The 19,676-nt window shown below is 21.4% G+C and overlaps 5 protein-coding genes across 5 annotated transcripts; 2 read left to right on the top strand and 3 right to left on the bottom strand. All coding sequences in view use genetic code 6, as the record gives it.

Moving 5' to 3' along the window:
• Nucleotides 1–396: 396 nt before the first annotated feature.
• Nucleotides 397–4,128, top strand: TTHERM_01389270 (transmembrane protein, putative; the record flags this gene model as incomplete). The annotated part of the gene is made up of 1 exon (XM_001029641.2): nucleotides 397–4,128. A coding segment is annotated over one exon (3,732 nt), but the record flags the coding sequence as incomplete, so codon positions are not given.
• A 2,032-nt stretch (nucleotides 4,129–6,160) lies between these two features.
• Nucleotides 6,161–9,127, bottom strand: TTHERM_001389251 (hypothetical protein; the record flags this gene model as incomplete). The annotated part of the gene is made up of 9 exons (XM_012796085.1): nucleotides 6,161–6,281; nucleotides 6,527–6,616; nucleotides 7,040–7,129; nucleotides 7,218–7,307; nucleotides 7,567–7,656; nucleotides 7,919–8,008; nucleotides 8,267–8,356; nucleotides 8,861–8,910; nucleotides 8,966–9,127. The coding sequence occupies 9 exons, from the start codon at nucleotides 9,125–9,127 to the stop codon at nucleotides 6,161–6,163; spliced, it is 873 nt and encodes a 290-aa protein (XP_012651539.1).
• Nucleotides 9,128–10,286: 1,159 nt separating this feature from the next.
• TTHERM_001389243 (transmembrane protein, putative) lies at nucleotides 10,287–10,601 on the bottom strand (the record flags this gene model as incomplete). Its single annotated transcript, XM_012796084.1, has 1 exon — nucleotides 10,287–10,601. The coding sequence occupies one exon, from the start codon at nucleotides 10,599–10,601 to the stop codon at nucleotides 10,287–10,289; it is 315 nt and encodes a 104-aa protein (XP_012651538.1).
• A 1,399-nt stretch (nucleotides 10,602–12,000) lies between these two features.
• On the bottom strand, nucleotides 12,001–12,438 carry TTHERM_001389235 (hypothetical protein; the record flags this gene model as incomplete). The annotated part of the gene is made up of 1 exon (XM_012796083.1): nucleotides 12,001–12,438. One exon carries the CDS (start codon nucleotides 12,436–12,438, stop codon nucleotides 12,001–12,003), a length of 438 nt encoding a protein of 145 aa, XP_012651537.1.
• A 397-nt stretch (nucleotides 12,439–12,835) lies between these two features.
• On the top strand, nucleotides 12,836–19,093 carry TTHERM_001389227 (transmembrane protein, putative; the record flags this gene model as incomplete). The annotated part of the gene is made up of 6 exons (XM_012796082.1): nucleotides 12,836–13,394; nucleotides 13,667–15,616; nucleotides 16,388–17,941; nucleotides 18,101–18,465; nucleotides 18,862–18,927; nucleotides 18,983–19,093. The coding sequence occupies 6 exons, from the start codon at nucleotides 12,836–12,838 to the stop codon at nucleotides 19,091–19,093; spliced, it is 4,605 nt and encodes a 1,534-aa protein (XP_012651536.1).
• Nucleotides 19,094–19,676: the final 583 nt, after the last annotated feature.

Raw genomic sequence — 19,676 nt, 5'->3', positions numbered from 1 at the left:
AAAAATTAATTAGAGTAAATTTTACCTTTACCAAAAAGTCAATCAAACTTGATAATATAGCAAAACTTTTTATTTGTTTAATGCAGTTTTTAAATTAATTTATATAGACTTGGCACTAAAATTGAATATGTAGCTTTAGTCAAAAAAGATTTTCTTAAAGACACTATAATAGACATTAAGCTATTTATAGATAATCTCATCGGTATTCTTTTAATAGATAGATTTGAACTTCTTATCGTTAACGGAGATAAATTTAATATGATAGCTTAGATTAGTTATTAATATCCTAGAATATTAAACTACCAATTTGAGAAAAATATACTTCACATACTAGGCCTGCATAAAACTGGAGTTTTTGAAAATAGCTATAATTTAGAAATTTACAAACTAGAATCAAAATCTGAATGCTCTTTTTTAATCTCAATTTAAGAATAATAAAATCTTATTGAAGAGTAAGCCAATGTAGCAGTTAAATAAAAAGAAATTCAAACGATAAATGGAATTTCTTTAATCAATTAAGAAAATTAGCTAATCTACTTCTACATACAAGTACCAACCACTGATATATAGAATACTTTTCTATAAATTTCATAGTAAAAAAATAGTTAATACGTAATTGCTCCCTATGATGTGGATAATAATTTTATAGCTCTCTCAAATGATACTTTTTTAACCCTTGGCTTATAAATTCTACAGTTTACTAATTTTAGTTTAACCTTCTAAAATAATACAGACTTATTAATCAACATCACTTAAAACAAAATAACACAACAAATAATTTTTTAAAATATGGATATTGATTTTGCATGCTTTGGCACTAATCAAATATATATTTCTGGCATTGAAAAAGTAATTTTTTAAAATATTAAAATATCTTAGCTCAACCTAAAAGAATGCTCCTAATAGAATCAGTAAAATTCTTTGTTCTATTTTTACAATGTCTCAGAAATTTATATTTACAACTTAGAAATATCAAACAATAATTTTTATTAGAAATCTCAGATATCAATATTCTAATTTGAATTAATAAAAACTATTCTAATTGATGGGGTAACTATGATATAAAATATTAATCTGAATAGTTTGATGAGTTTTTAGTAAGTTTAAAATCTAACCCTCTATAACCTAACAATTAAAGATAATATTTAATCGATCCAAGTAAAATAAGTTTCAGGATTATTTTCATTTTATGGTTGTAATACTATAACTCTTACGAAATGTTTGTTCCAATTTAACAACTAATTAGTTCTAATTTTTTCTACAAATGAATATTCCATCCAAAATAAAATTATAGAATTAAATGATGATATTTTATTTTTAAATAGTTTTAAAGTTGAGTTAAACAAATTTTTGTAGTAATAAATCATGAATATTTAAAGTTCTAAAGTTTAATTTAATAATTTTACTCAATTTTAAAATGAAGGTTCGCTTTTATTAACCAAATCCTAAGTAATTATTATCGAAAAAGGTCATTTTAAATTGAATACAGCATAAAATGGAGGAGCTATTCACTTTTTAGCAATTAAGACAAAGATATACATTAAAGAATCCCTATTTTAGCAAAATACTGCTAATAGCAGCGGAGGGGCATTATATCTTGAAAATATTGATAACTGTATAATTTAATTTGATACGATGACTATGATTAAGAATAATAAAGCATTAATAGGAGGTGGATTAAGAATCGTTTAGACAAATTAAAAAAAGCTTTTATTGCCTTAAAATTTTCCATTCTCCAACAATATTTTCGAAAATAAAGCAGAGATTTATGGTGATGATAGTACATCTTATCTCTAAAATATAATTATTAAAAACAATGATAATACAAATGAAGAATCGTTCACATTTTACTAACATTAAAGTAGTGTACCTAAAAAATTTTAGAATGACTATTCAAGATATGCTGAATTGAGATAATTCAGAAGTGGAGGGCTAATTAACTTTAAAATGTATATTGTAGATGAATAAAATAGATATCTGAGCTTCTCAAATGAAAAGCTAATACTAGGCTTATATCCAAAAGATATAGATTAAGAGTTAAATACTATTTAAATTTCAATTTATTAGCTCAATTCTACTGAAAGCTAAATGTTTGGATAGAATACTATAAATTACTTTCAATATAATTCTCTCGACTATTCATTTGAAATGAATGAAATAACAGTTATTGGAAATCTTAATAAAGTTCAATTCTTTTATATTAATTCAACTATATAAACAAACTCACTTACTAAATAACCAATCCTTTTATCGATAGAATTCAGAAATTGTAAATTAGGAGAGGTCATTTAATAAGTGAATAATAACATTTTTTAATGCAATTAATGCTTGAAGGGTACTTATCAGCTAGTAGACCCATAAACACTTTATCAGTAATCTATTTAACAAAATAAAGATATCAATAAATGCATCAATTGCCCATAGTCTGCTTTAATGTGCAAAGGAGATATAATAGAATTAAAAAATGGTTTTTGGAGGCACAATAATTACACAGATGAAATAATAGAGTGTGATCCTATTATAAATTCATGCTAGGCAGAAAACCCTAATAGCATCAATTACTGTAAAGCTGGGTATCTAGGACCTATTTGCCTATAGTGTGATATTTTAGGTGAAGTTTGGTAAGGCTACCGATATTCACAATCTCTCTCAAAAGGATTTTGTGATATTTGTGGATCATAACTTAAATAATGGGGTTTTATGCTTTTAAAAATTGTAATTTTAGAGGCCTACTTCTTGTATGCTTTGGGAGTTTTCATCCAAAAATTTAAACATTCACAAACATGTTATTATTTGAGAATGTTAAAAATTATGCCAATAAGCAGTAATAGCATAAATGACTATTCTGGATTCTATATTAAAATTATATTGACCTATTATTAATTATCTGCTCTTTTAATTCCTCAGCCCAAGATTATTTCTGTCCATTTTAATTTGTTTAATGATGTAATTGGATCCGGTGGTATCCAAGTCTCCTTAGGAATTGACTGTCTTATGAGTGAAAATATCATTAGAGGAATAGGCAAGATACTCTATTTTATGTTAACTTAGTTTTTCGTCCCTATGGTTTTTCTTCTTTTTATTCCTATTACACTTATGTTTTATTAAGACATTTCAAAATAGAAAATAAGAAAATATCACATTTATTTAATTTTTCATATTATTTTTGTCTTTTTCTAAGTGAACTAGATATCATATTTTATTTAATCACTAACCTGTAAACAAGTAGGAAACAAACTTTATAACTCATTAGACCTTTCATTTGACTGCTATGATTCTAATGTAATTAAATATTTATATCCTTTTTCTGTAATGGTGTTAATTTTTTGGACTCTTCTTCCTTTAGCATTTCTAAAACTGATTAATTTAAACAAGAAAAAATTAAATTAATGTCTGACAAAATATAAATATGGCTATTACTATGCAGAACTAAAGGATAAGTTCTATTATTGGGAATTTGTTAGAATATATCTAAAAATTACTATAATCTACGTGTATACTCTTTTAAATAATTCTAATAACCAAGAAATTGCAATAGTAACAATAAGTATAGTCTTATTTTTTTATATAAAGATAGTTTCACAAAATAATCCTTTTATTTCAATAAACATACAATAATGCGAAAAAGCAGCTTACTCTCTTATATTTTTGAAAATATATTTAAGGTTTATATAAATTTAAATTCCATCAGCTCAAATCTTTATAGAAATTTCTCAAATAATAGTAGATTATTTCTTCATTTTTTGCTATTTGATAATTGTGTTAGGAATAATGATTAGCAACTCGACTTCTAAATATGTAATTATTTTTAAAAAATGTCTCTCAAAAATTATGCCTTAAAAATTAAAAAAAATGATCAATTTTAATAAAGTTTCATTTAAAACATATTTGAAATGGAAGCGTGTTTTAAAAAAATTTAAAAAATCCTATAAATTATTTTAAAAAACTATAAAATAATAAGTAAAACATAATAAATAATTAAAATAAACAAAATTTGATTTTAAAAAAGTAAATTAAAATAATGTCCTAACAATTCTTGAGGATAAAAATAAGTATTTGTCCTATCAAAGTTACAAGAATTCTCAGTAATTACTCTTAAAAGATTATGCTAAATAACCAGAAATATGATATTAGGAGCACAGACCCAATTAAATTAATTACCCTAATTTCTGCTATTACATTTTTTTTCTTCAAATTTTCAAACATGAAAAATATGATATTGGTTATTTGTTTTTTTTCCATTCTTCTTTTTGCTATATTCGATTTGTATATTTGCATATGAGGTATGTATTTTTTAAGGAATTAATTTATTTAAGTAAATTTAATTTTTAAAATTTTTTGTTTTTTATAAGCTATAATTTAACTTACAAAAATATAATATTTATAAATATAAAAACGTTAATAAATTCTATCAATCTTTGTCTTATGTTAAAAAAACTATTCAAAATTTTATATAATAAAACATATTTTTTTCAATTATTCAAACATTTATTATTTGTTCATCCTTTTTTCTCTAAGTTTTTACCATCAGAAGAATTTTATTTCAAAGGCAACTAATCTTTTGGATTTAAAACACTAGCTTTTTACTTTTAATTTTTATGATTCATTTATGTCGTTGCGACTTTTATTATAAATTAGTGTAAATTTTAAATAAATACTAAATAAAATAGATTTTTAAATAAAAGTTATTTGTTAAATTAATAAATAAAATAATATTGGTGAATAAAAAAGATAAAAAAAATAAAAAAACTATCAAAAAATAAAACAATCCAAAACAAGTAAACTCTTTTTACCTAAGGTTAAGTGTCAAATTTGAGAGATTAATGCACTTTGCTAAACCAGAACCTAAGTCTAATGTACCTATTTCACCAATTTAATTCTAACTTTTTTAATATTGGGTAAAAAATAGTTAATTAGAAGGAAAAAATGAAGAAAAAATATGTTATAATAAAATTAATTAATTATAAAAGTAAAAGTTGAAAATAAAATAATGAGTTAAATTAACAAAGAAAGAACAAATAAAAACAAGCACATAAAAAGAAAAAGAAAAGTTTTAAATTAGTTTTTATAATTAAAAATATCACAAGCCAAAATAAAATAACCTCTTTTTACACAAGTTAAAGTTTCAAATTTGAGAGATTAATACAATTTGCTAAACCAGAACCTAAGTCTGATACACCTATTGCACCAATTTAATTACCACTTTTTAAATATTGAAGAAAAAATATATTATTAATTAGTTAATTAGAAGGAAAAAATAAATAAAAATATGTTATAATAAGATTAATTAATAATAAAAAGAAAAGTTGAAAATAAAATAATTAGTTAAATTATCATAGAAAGAAGAAAAAAAAGCAATTCGAAATAAAAAAGAAAAAACAAACCAGTTAAATTTAAAGAGCTTTTATGTTTTAAATGAGTTTTTATAATTAAAAATATCACAATCCAAAACAAACAAACTGCTTTTACCCAAGGCTAAGTGTCAATTTTGAGAGATTAATGCACTTTCCTAAACAAAAACCTAATTATGATGCACCCATTGCACTAATTTAATTGGAACTTTTTAAATATTGAAGAAAAAATATATAATTAATTACTTAATTAAAAGGAGAAAATGAAGAGAAATTATGAAATAATAATATTTATTAATAATAAAAACAAAATTTGAAAATAAAATAATTAGTTAGTTAAATTAACAAAGAAAGAAGAAAAAAAAGTAAGAATATATATAAAAAGAAAAACAACTCAAATAAACTTATTAAAGATTTAATTAAATTAGTTTTTATAATTAATAATATCACAATCCAAAATAAATAAACTCTTTTTACCTAAGGGAGAGTGTCAAATTTGAGAGATTAAAGCACTTTCCTAAAGCAGAACCTAAGCCTGATGCGCCCATTTCACCAATTTAATTGTAACTTTTTAAATATTGGAGGGAGAAAATAAAAATTAATTAGTTAATTAGAAGGAAAAAATGAAGAAAAAATATGTTATAATAAGATTAATTAATTAATAATAAAAGGAAAAGGTAAAAATAAAAAATGAGTTAAATTAACAAACAAAGAAGAAAAAAAATAACCACAATAAAAAGAAAAGGAAAATAAATCAAATAAATTTAAAGAGCTTTATTGTTTTAAATTAATTTTCATAATTAAAATTATCACAATCCATAATAAATAAACGCTTTTTACCCAAGTTCAAGTATCAAATTTGAGAGACTAATGCACTTTTCTAAACCTAAACCTAAGATTGATGCACCAATTGCACCAATTTAATTACCACTTATTGTAGAAAAAATATATAATTAATTAGTTAATTAGAAGAAAAAATGAAGAAAAAACATATTATAATAATAATAATAATAAAAGGAAAAGTTGAAAATAAAATAATGAATTAAATTAAAAAAGAAAGAAGAAAAATAGCAAGCATAAAAAGAAAAAGAAAATAAATTAAAAGAGCTTTAATGATTTAAATTAGTTTTTATAATTAAAAATATCACAATCCAAAATAAATAAACTCTTTTTACAAAAGGTTAAGTGTCAAATTTTAGAGATTGATGCACTTTGCTAAAGCAGAACCTAAGTCTGATGTACCTTCATCGCCAATTTAATTATGACTTTTTAAATATTGGAGTAAAAATATATGATTAATAAGTTAATTCGTCTGAAAAAATGAAGAAAAAATATGAAATAATAATATTAATTAATAATAAAAGCAAAAGTTGAAAATAAAATAATGAGTAAAATTAATAAAAAAAGAAGAAAAAAAAAAAGTAAATACAATATATGAAGGATAATAAGAACACGAACTCACTATAATAATTACCCATTTTGTCAAATTTACTTGTATTTCTGTGAAATATGTGAAAATTTAACTTATTCGGTTACTATTCTAGTAAGTTCGTGTTCTAATTATCATTTATATCACAATAAAACGAAAAAGAAAAATAAATCAATATATAAATTAAAAGACTTTTACGTTTTAAATTAGTTTTTATAATTAAAAATATCACAATCCAAAACAAATAAACTTTATTTACTTAAGGTAAAGTGTCAAATTTGAGAGATTAATGCACTTTGATAAATCATGACATAAACTTTATAAACCTTTATCATCAATTTAATTAGAGCTTTTTAAATATTGAAGAAAATATTTATAATTAATTAGTTAATTAGATGGAAAAATATCAAATAATAAAACAAATAAACTTTTTTTACCCAAGTTAAAGAGTCAAATTTGAGAGATTAATGCACTTTCCTAAAGCAGAGCCTAATTCTGATTCACCTTGATCGCCAATTTAATTGGAACTTTTTAAATATTGAAGAAAAATTATAATATAAATCAGTTAATTAAAAGGAAAAAATAAAGAGAAAATAAGTTAAATTAAGATTAATTAATAATATAAGTAAAAGTTGAAAATAAAATAAAGAGTTAAATTAAAAAACAAAGAAGAAAAAAAGCAAGCAGGATAAAAAGAAATAGAAATCAATTAAATTAAAAGAGCTTTTTTTAAATTAGTTTTAAAAATTAAAAATATCACTATCCAAAACAAATAATCTTTTTTACCAAAGATCAAGTGTCAAATTTGAGAGATTGATGCATTTTGCTAAAGCTGAAACTAAGTATGATGCACCCATTGCACCAATTTAATTACAGCTTTTTAAATATTTGAGAAAAAATATATAATTAATAAGTTAATTAGAAGGAAAAAATTATGAGAATTATGAAATAATAAAATTAATTAAATATAAAACCAAATTTTGAAAATAAAATAACAAGTTAAATTAACAAAGAAAGAAGAAAAAAAGCAAGCACAATAAAAAAAAGAAAAAAAAATAGATAATAAGGGCTTCAAAGTGTTTAAATTAGTTTTTATAATTAAAAATATCACAATCCATAATAAATAAACTCTTTTTACCCAAGTTAAAGTGCCAATTTTGAGAGATTAATGCACTTGGCTAAACCAGAACCTAAGTCTGATGCGCCTATTGCTCCAATTTAATTACCACTTTTTAAATATTGGAGAAAAAATATATAACTAATTTGTAAATTGGAAGGAAAAAATGAAGAAAAATATGTTATAATAAGATTAATTAATAACAAAAGCAAAAGTTGAAAATAAAATATGAGTTAAATTAATAAAAAAAGAAGAAGAAAAAAACACAATAAAAAGAAAAAAAAATGATAAAAATAAAAAGAGCTTTAAATTTTAAATTAATTTTTATAATTAAAAATATCACAATCCAAAACAAATAATCTTTTTTACCAAAGATCAAGTGTCAAATTTGAGAGATTGATGCATTTTGCTAAAGATGAAACTAAGTATGATGCACCCATTGCTCCAATTTAATTACCACTTTTTAAATATTGGAGAAAAAATATATAACTAATTAGTAAATTGGAAGGAAAAAATGAAGAAAAATATGTTATAATAAGATTAATTAATAACAAAAGCAAAAGTTGAAAATAAAATATGAGTTAAATTAATAAAAAAAGAAGAAGAAAAAAACACAATAAAAAGAAAAAGAAAAAAAAATGATAAAAATAAAAAGAGTTTTAAATTTTAAACTAATTTTTATAATTAAAAATATCACAATCCAAAACAAATAAACTTTTTTTATATAAATGTTAATAGCAAAAAATGAAGAAAAAATATTAAATAATAAAAAATGAATAATAAATAATTAAAAATTTGAAATGAAAATTAAGTTAAAATAGCTAAAAAACTTTTGTATAAGTTAAAATTAATGAATAATGATGATAATTTCTATAAGAAGAATTATTTTTTTAAATAAATTGAAAATAAAATAAATAAAAAATATTAATTATAATAAAATTAATATTTATAAATTTAATATACTTCAAATTAATATGGAGAACCTATTGAGATTAAAGTGGAGAGTTTAAAAACTTTTTATGAAATAAAAATAAATTTTAAGGATATTCTTAAAAAATAAATTATTACCTCTTCTAATTTGTTGTAATATTTAATCTATTATATCATTTATTTTTAATTAATTAATTTTAAATGGATAAAAAGAACAAATAAAATATAATAATTATCAAATATTAATTTATAAATTTGCTTTTATGAAGCGATATCACAAAAAATTAATTTCAAAATCATTATTTAATCTTAGCATTTGTATTTAAACATATACTTAAAAATATAGTAGGAATTAGAGATGGATAGTTAGTTATATTTGAAAAAATTTTAGTAATTAATTTCCTAAATAATAATATTTATAAGTAGATTTTTCTGTTTTAGTTCAGTAATAATCGGAATAGTTAAATAATTCTAAATTTCTAGTCCTATTAGTCCTTTTTATTAATAATAGCACTAATTAAAATTTTTGTGGCATTGCTACACAATAATTGGAAGCGCTTAAGTAATTTAATTGATTTTTTTTAAATGGATGTTAAAATTAAATATATAAATTTATGATTTTATATGTTTTAAAAAATTTAAATCAATTTTTATGAAATATAGTTATTTATATATGTGTATTATTATTTCTTGAGTAAAAAAAAAATTCCGTAGAATAATAAAAAAAGGTATCTAAATGGAAATTTTTAACAACTTTAAAGACATAAAAAAATTTTTTTTTACTTTGTTTTTAACGATGAAGAACAAGAATAAACTCTACAATTTTTATAAAATATTTTTTACATAAATTTATCATATCAATCAATTGTAGCATTTTGAAAAAAATAATCAATATATCACATACATATAGCTCATTTTAATAAAGTCAAATATATTTATTGAATTTATTAAATAATCTTTTAGGTATTAAAATGATAAGTTAGTTTTCTTGTTTTTACTTTAATAATCAAATATGAGTTTTTTTTCTTTATAAATTGATAGAAGATAGTTTGAAATTTTTATTTTATTTTTTATACAAAACAAAAATCTTTGATATATATTTGACTTTGTTTTTCCTCTAAAAATTGAATTAGTCAAGCAAATAAAATCTAATGTTTAAAAATTAAAAGCAATTTAGATTAACTTATTTAGATAAGATTTTAATTAAATAAAATTAATAAGTAGAAAGACAAAAATTTAGAAAGAGAGATAGTAGATAATTATTTTGAATAGATAGATTTAACATTAATATTAACTCAAATATTGACTTTCAAAGCAAGCTTTAACTAAAAGCTAAATTAAGAATATTGCCAAATGATAACTAAATCACGAGCTGAAAAATGCTTTTTAGCATTTTTATTTATCTAATTTTACATCAAAGCGTACACTGCGTGCATAGAAGGATGCTCAAGCTGCAATATCAGCAATAGCTAAAATACATGCATTAAATGTTTAGATGATTATAAGTTAGATTCAAATAATAATCTATGCGTTTACTCTAAATGTAGCAGTAATTTGTTTTATGACAAGAATTAATATGATGTTAACAGCTTAGAAGGCGGGTGTGTAGCTATTTGTAGCGCTTTTAGCTATAAAAATTTATAGAGCAATATATGCTAAAGTAAGTTAAAATGTTCTGTTTAAAAACCTACACAACAATATATAAATGATATTACTTAGACAAAAGACTTTTTTATATATCAAGATAATTATTATGTGGTTTAAAAAGAAACATCGATGTCTATTTATGATAGAAATAGTTTAAATCTAATAAAAAATTTAAACTTTTAAGCAAAAGATCTCAATGCATTTTATATAAATTCAATTATTTTCTTAATCCAAAGCAATAACTCTATATCAACTTGGGATATTATAAAAGAATTTAAAACAGAAATAATATCGACAAATCTTATTCATGTTGATTCCCTCACTTAGATGACTTCTATTGATAATCATTATGTAATGGTTTTTAATGCTAACTCTGAAAAAGGATATGTATTTCAGATATTTTATGACTTATCAAATTAAATATTTTCTCTGTCTAATTCTTTTACAATAAGCGAAATAATTAAATACTCGAAATTTATTGATTAGTGGTTGTTTACCTAAAATTCAAATAGCGTAATTGTTAAAAAAATAATCATATTGAATTCCAACAATATCTTAAATTTACAAATTCAAGATCATTTTATATTTTAAGCTGAGAAGAAAGGTGAGTATTTTAATGTTCTATCAACATCTTAGCTTGGAATCTATGTTTTAGTTTAGGAGAAATCAGTTTATTTAATTAACTTAATCAATAATTCTTACAAGTATATTGAAATATAAATGGAAGATCGTCAATTTATTAAAAGAAGTAAAATTTTGTAATTTTAAGATACTAATTTGAGTGAATATTTGATATTTCTTACTGATAATTATTTGATTTACTTTAATCTGCAAACAAACACTTTAAATACTATTAAATTTAGTTTAGCTGTTTTTACTATAGACTTGGAGGTCTATAATTTGTGGGGAAAAGAAAAATAAATAATTGTGCTTTTTGATAATAATGAGTTACTAGTTTTTTACTTTGATTCAAGCACGCAGTAATTTATTAAAAATGACAAGACTTTTTAATAGGATAATTCAGGAACTGATTTGTTTCTTATAAAATATCAAAATTAAAGCTCAACACAGAAAGAATTAATTTAATAATTAATAAGTAAAAGTAGAAACAGAATTTAAATAATCTAAAATTAAGGTTTTTTAGAATAATAAAAATAATCAATAAAAATTGATGTAATTACCAATTTTAATTTAAAATTTCCCACTCCATACTAAGAAAGAAAAAGAAAATTTCCTTAATACATAAATATAGCTTAGTTTAATAATTTGCCACCTCTTATTGTTTCGTTTCCTTATAGTAATTAGACAAATTTATATGATTGTTCATAAGAGACTAAATGCTAATTATAAAAATAATTTAGAATTATTGATGGAAGATATTAATATTTTTTCAGCAATAAAATAATTTATATAAATGAGAGAAGTTACATACTTGATATTTTTTCGAATAAAATAATTAATTTACTTCCATATACATTCCTTCCATTATTTGTTTATAATAACATGTTGATAGGTTTTTATTAAAATCAATGTTTAAAGATTTTTTCTTCAGAGTTTTAAAGTTTGTTTGATAAATGTGGATTTTAATATTAACCACAAGCTATTTATCTATATAAGGATTCAAAAATGTTACTAATTAGAAACACGTAATTGCAGATGTCTCTTTATTAAATAAATTTCAATAGTTAGACATTTAAGGAGATAATTACAATAAATAACCTCAAATAAATATTTCTCATTAAAGCATTCTCTTCTTACCAGGATGAAATAAATGATAATTATTCTATAGAATAAATAGCCGTTATAGATAAATCAAATATTTTTAAAGTTTATAATTCTACTTTATCTTAGATATTAAAATTAAACTTAAAAGGCTTTACAGGAATAAAATAAATAAATCGAGTCGTTAATGATAAGTAAATTTATGTACTATAAGGCAATGAAGGACTTCTATTTATAAACATTAAAGATGGTAATTATTATATAGTCAAAACTATTCTTTTTTTTGATCAAGTTGAGAAAAGAGTAAATGAATAAGGAAAAACATATTATTATGGAGTAATTTTTCTTGATAACTCATTAGAAGAATATATAGTTGATTTGGATAGAAAAATGATAATTGTTCTAACTGTAAATTAAATTAAAAGTTAAGCTTTTTTATCATTTAATTATTAGAATTTTTAAAACACAAAAACTGATTTCGTAAAGTTTTTTCTCGCTGATATAACAATACAAAGAGATATCCACCCTTTTTATATTTAAATTTAAAAAAATAGAAAATTGATATCCGATAAAAATTTAAAAAAAGCAACATTTAGTAAATAATTTGGTAAATTGTTCACTTTACTAAAATAATAATTAATGTCTATTGATATTTATACTGGCCTTTAAGAAATTATAATTTCTTTTGAAAATCCTACAGACTACCTAGAAATCAAAGTATATGATGAGTTTTTAATTTTATTGAATAATAACTAGCTTATTTTAATAAATACTCTCTCAAAAGAAAAATTTATCAAAAACTATCCTAAGTAGATTATTAATAGTGCTAAATTCATAAGAAATGATAAACTAATATATTTATATGGAAATTTCTTCCAAATCCTAGATACTCAGCTCAATATAGTTTATGATATTTAAATTGATAATCAGTAATTAAAAGATTTTGACTGTACAGATTTTAAGTTTCAAATTGTATGCTTAAATAGATTTGTTTCTGGTTTTAAAGAGTTTTTAGTATATTATAGAACTTAAAATATCTCTGAAATAAAATAAATTGATATTGCTTAATAAATTCAATATATTTTTGATGAAATATATGAAAATATTTATATCTATCAGAATGATAAGAACACACCAAATTAAGTTAAAATATTCAGCTCTATTGGAGTTTTGAAATAGGTAATTCAAAAAAAAGTAAGTAATTGTATGATATTTACAATTAAGCTGGTCTGCTAATTAGAAATAGGTAAATAAAATTTTATTTTTTTTTGAACTTAATTTAAGCAATATGCAAATGAAAAATCAATGTGTTTGGATTCCATTAAAAATATAAAACAAAATAAAAAATTATTTTAAGAGATATCATATTTTTCATCCCCTCTTTGAATTAAAAATTTTTATTTCTAACTTATGTTTCCAAAACTACTTATTATTTTAATTTTTTTAAAAGTATTCTTATTTAATAAATAGGTTTAATTTTAATTGACAGGGCCAATTTAACCTTCAATTAAGTTTTGACTGGAGAAGATAATATTGTTAAAATAAAGAAGTTTATTTTTGTTAGTCACTTAAATTATTTACTCTTGTAATATGATGACGATCTCTCCAAAATTTCGATATATGATATTTCTGCAGAAAAAATTATTTATTAAATTCAAGTGAACTAAAATTAATAAAATAATAATAACATTACTTACTTATAGTTTGATGAAAGTTAAAGTAGATATGTAATGCTTATTGATAGTCAAGGAACATTTTATCTGTCTTCAATAGATATTAATTAACCTTTTCAAAACTTTGTTAATGTATGTTACAGTTGTGATTTCACCTTATTTGAATTTATTAGCTATGATAGTTTATCTAACGATGTTTATATAAGATATAGTGATTCTATATACTAACTAGATTATAGCTCCTTAGGTTTAGAACGTGAGCCCTCTCTAAATGAGCCATACAGTTTGTTTACGTAAATACAGATTAATAAATTATAGACTGATTATTTCGTTTTGGCTGAAGATAGCATAGTTTTTAGATATTCATAAAATAAATTAAAATCTGAGTTATCTATTATTAAATCAAAGGTCTTAGATATAAAATACAATTAAAGTAATGATGTATTTATATTAGCTTTGGAAGAATCTCTTTTTTTCTATCAATAGTATTAATCAAGAATAAATAATAACTTAAATTCTGTTATTTAATCACTAGAAATGATCAATTTTTAGTAGTTTATAATTGATAGTGTTGTAATTACTTTAGATCAAAAGATTTTGCATTTAGATATATTAACAGGTTCTATCATTAAAATAATTAATTTTAATATAACTTAAATAGTAACTTCATTCAATGTAAATGATAATAAAGATTTAATAATTGTAGGATTTAGCGATGGCTAAATACTTTAATACAACTTAATAGACTAAGTATATTTTTTATACGATACTTCTTAAAAGGGTCCTTTTAACATTTCAATTATAAAAATTTAACTAATTGAAATATCTGCTACTAATTAATTCGCTTATGCTGCTTCAAATGGAGGACTTCTTTTTTAAATCGACACATTGAATAAAAAAGTTATTTCATAAATAGACTTAAAAGTTTTAGTTACGGAAGATCCTAACTTAAGTTTATCATAATTCTTAATTGATCAGACTTATAAAAGATATATATTTTGTTTTAATAAGTAGAAAAAAGTATATGTCTATAATTACAATAATAATTAATAAGAACGGAACTTGCCTCTTCATAAAAAATACTCTACTTTAGGAATAACCCAAAATTACTTATTTATCAAGAGTATCTATTAAATTAACTTCTATAGACTTAGTGCTAAAATTGAATTTGTAGCATTTATCAAAAAAGATTTTATTTAAGATAGTATAATAGATTTCAAATTAATTGAAAACAATATTTTAGCACTATTTTTAATTGATAGATTTGAACTTTTTATTGCTAATGGAGACAAATTCAATATGATAGCTTAAATTACCTCTTAGTATCCTAGAATGTTAAGCTCTTAACTTGATTATGAAAAAAATACATTCCATATTGTAGTCCTACATAAAAGTGGAATTTTTGAAAATAGTTATAATTTAAATATTTACAAGTCAGAAACTATATCTGAATGCTCTTTTTTTATCTCAAGTTAAGAATAATAAAATCTTATATTACAATCATCATAAATAACTCCATAATAAAAGGAGATTCAAACAATAAATGGAGCTTCTTTAGTCGATTAAGAAAATCTGTTTATCTACTTACACTTACAATTACCAAGTGCTAATATATAGAATACATTTCTATAAATTTCTCAATTAAAAAATACTCAATATGTTCTTGCACCCTATGACATCTAAAATAATTTTATAGCTCTTTCAAATGATACTTTTTCAAATTTGAGCTAATAAATCCTACAATTTAGTAACTTTAGTTTAACCTTCTAAAATAATACAAACTTATTTATCAATGTCACATAAAACTAAAAAACTCAGCAAATTATATTCTAAAATATGGTAATAGAATTTGCATGCTTTGGCACTAATCAGATATATATATCTGACATTCAGAAGGTAGTTCTTTAAAATGTTAAAATATCTTAGCTCCATCTTAAAGAATGCTCAAACTTCATTCAGCAAAATTCATTGTTCTTTTTTTAAAATGTGTCAGAAATTTATATTTACAATCTAGAAATATCATACAATGATTTTTATTAGGAATCTTAGATACCAATATTCTAATTTAAATTAATAAATAATATTTTAATTAATGAGGTTACTATGGTAAAAAACACTAACTTGAACAGTTTAATGAGCTTTTAATAAATCTAAAATCTAACACTTTAAAATTTAATAATTAAAGATAATATTCAATCAATATAAATTTAGTAAAATATAGGAGGAATATTTTCATTTTATGGATGTAACTCAATAACTCTAATTAGATGCTTGTTTGGATATAATAATTAATTGCTTTTAATATTTTCTACGAATTAATATTTGTTTCTAAGCTAACAAATAGAATTAAAGGATGATAATTTAATTTTAAAGAATTTCATAATTGAGAAAAATTAATATTTATCACAAAAAATAATGCTGATTTAAAGTTCAAATGTTTAATTTAATAATTTTACTTATATTAGAAACGAAGGATCTCTTTTTATAACCTAATCTAAAAAAATTAAAATTTAACTAGGTAATTTTTAATTTAACTCAGCATAAAATGGAGGAGCTATTCACTTTTCAGAGATTCTAACAAAGATAGAATTTAAAGAATCTAAATTCTAACTAAATAACGCAAAAAGCAGCGGAGGAGCTCTATACTTTGAAAATATTAAAGATTGTTTAGTCATATTTGATAAATTAACAATAGTTAGAAACAATAGAGCATTGATTGGAGGAGGATTAAGGATTGTTTAAGATGATCAAAGTACACTAACTTTACCTTAAAATTTTCCATTCTATGAAAATGTATTTGATAACCAGGCAGAAATTTATGGAGATGATAGTACATCATATCTATAAAATATTATTATTAAAAATAACGATAAAATAAATGATGAACTATTCACATTTTACAAATATTAAAGTAGTGTCCCTATAAATTTTTAGAATGAATTTTCAAGATATGCTGAATTAAGATAATTCAGAAGTGGAGGACTAATTAACTTTAAAATATATATTGTAGATGAGTAAAATAGATTACTAAGCTTCTAAAAAGATAAACTAATACTAGGCCTATACCCAAAAGATATAGCTTAAGAGCTAAATAATATTTAAATTTCTATTTTTTAGCTCAGTTAAAACGAAAGCTAAATGTTTGGATAAAATATTATTAATTACAATGAATATGATTCTTAAGAATTCGCTTTTAAAATTAACGATTTAAAGATTACTGGAAACCTAAATAAAATTCAATTCTTTTATATAAATTCAACTATTCAAACAAACTCAATTACTAAAAAACCAATTCTCTTATCAATTGAATTCAGAAACTGCAAATTAGGGGAAATCATTTAATAAATAAATACCAATATTTATTAATGCAACGAATGTTTGGAAGGTACTTATCAGATAAACGATCCACAAACACTGTATAGATAATCTATAGAAGAAAAGAAAGATATAAACCAATGCATAAACTGTCCTCAATCTGCTATTAGCTGCAAAGGAGATATGATATAATTAAAAAATGGTTTTTGGAGGCAAAGTAATTAAACAGATGAAATAATAGCATGTGATCCTATTATAAATTCATGTCAAGCAGAAAACCCTAATAGTATTAATTACTGCATAACTGGTTATTTAGGACCTATTTGCTAGTAATGCGATATTTTAGGAGAAATATGGAAAGGTTCCCGATATTCAGAATCTCTCAAGAGAGGAGTTTGTGGTATTTGTGAATCACAGTTTAAATAATGGGTTTTTATGATTTTAAAATTCATAATTTTAGAAGCTTACTTCTTGTATGTATTGGGAGTTTTCATCAAAAAGTTCAAATATACCCAAACATGTTATTATTTGAGAATGTTGAAGATTATGCCTATTAGTAGCAGTAGCATATAGGACTATTCTGGATTCTACATTAAAATTATTCTGAACTATTATTAATTATCTGCTCTTTTAATTCCATAACCAAAGAATATTTCAATCAATTTGAATTTGTTTAATGAAGTAATTGGTTCAGGTGGTATTCAAGTTTCTTTAGGAATAGATTGTCTTGTGAGTGAATAAAATATTAGAAGTTTAGGTAAGATACTCTTTTATACATAAATTTAATTTTTGATCCCTGTTTTAGTACTTATTTTTATTCCAATTACACTTAAGATTTATGAAGACTTATCAAAATAGAAATTAAGAGAATATCACTGTTATTTAATTTTTCATATTATTTTTGTCTTTTTCTAAGTGAGCCAGATATCATATTTTACTAAATCTCTGACTTGTAATTAAGTAGGAACATAACTTTATAACCCAATAGATCCTTCATTTGATTGCTATGATACAAATGTAATTAAATATTTATACCCTTTCTCTGTTATGGTGTTGATTTTTTGGAGTCTCCTTCCTTTAGTATTTCTTAAGCTGATTAACTAAAATAAGAATAAATTAGATCAATGCCTAATTAAATATAAGTACGGTTATTACTACGGAGAACTAAAGCCCAAATATTACTATTGGGAATTCGTTAGAATCTATTTAAAGATTGTTATTATTTACCTGTACACTCTTTTAAATAATAATAACTAGATAGTTGCTATCTTAACAATTAGTGTAGTTTTATTCTACTATTTAAAAACACTATCACAAAATAATCCCTTCATTTCGATAAACATCTAAAGATGCGAAATAGTAGCATACTCTCTTATTTTTTTTAAGCTATATTTTTGGTTCATTTAAATAAAAAACCCATAAGCTCAAACATATATAGAAATTTTATAAATAATAGCAGATTAATTTTTTTTTTATGCCTATTTGATAATAGTGTTAGGAATTATGATTAATAACTCGACTTCTTAATATGTACTTATTTTTAAAAAATGTATCTCAAAAATCATGCCTTAAAAACTGAAGAAATTAATTAATTTTAATAAAGTTTAACATAAGACATATATGAAATGGAAAATAGTATAATAAAAAATTAAAAAAAGTTATTAAATATTTTAAAAGGCTAAAACATAATTAGAAAAGCGTGAAAAATAATAATTCAAGCAAAGAAAAACCAACCCTAAAAAAGTAAATTAATTATAGATAAAAAATAAATTTATTTACTTATTTTATATATAAAAAGAAGGTTATAAAAGAAGCTAATAATAAGATTTACAAGTAATTGAGCATGGGCATGGACAGCTCTCAGCAAGTACTCATAAGAGATTAAATATAAAAAGAATTAATTAATTGACTTTTAATTATTTAAGCAGATATACATATTTTTTAAAACTTTATAATTTTTTTAGTGTTTTGTTAGTAATATAAATATCTTTTTTTAATATTTAAAAATACTTTGTTTAACTTAGCAAATAAAATTATTTAAAAGAATCTTAGAAGTTTATATTAAAAATATAGTGCTTTTCTATAGGTTTTTTACATATTTAATTTTTTCTTCTTTGTAATTAAAACAAATTTATTTAATTCATTAAAATATTTAGATTTTTGTGTAAAAAATTTACATATAGCAACATTTAAAGAGTTTTTATATAAAAAAGTTTAAAATTTGATATTAATAGTAGATTAAATAATGTAATTAAAAAAACATTTAATCAATAAATTTGAATAATAAGAAAAATCATTTTTTTAAATTAATAGATAAAACGAATTTATAACACATAGTATATAATCTTATCCTTTGAAAAAAGGCATTGCTAGGAAAAACATATAAACTAAAATTTTTATTTCAATAAGCTTTTTCATATTTTTAGCTTTGACATAAAATGAAATAAATTAAAAATTATTAGACATTTTATTAAAATATGTAATATATATGC

This window comes from Tetrahymena thermophila (genome assembly GCF_000189635.1).
Source record: "Tetrahymena thermophila SB210 genomic scaffold scf_8254770, whole genome shotgun sequence".
Taxonomy (NCBI): Eukaryota; Ciliophora; class Oligohymenophorea; order Hymenostomatida; family Tetrahymenidae; genus Tetrahymena; species Tetrahymena thermophila.
Note: the sequence above shows the minus strand (reverse complement) of the source record. Positions and strands in the feature narration are given on the sequence as shown.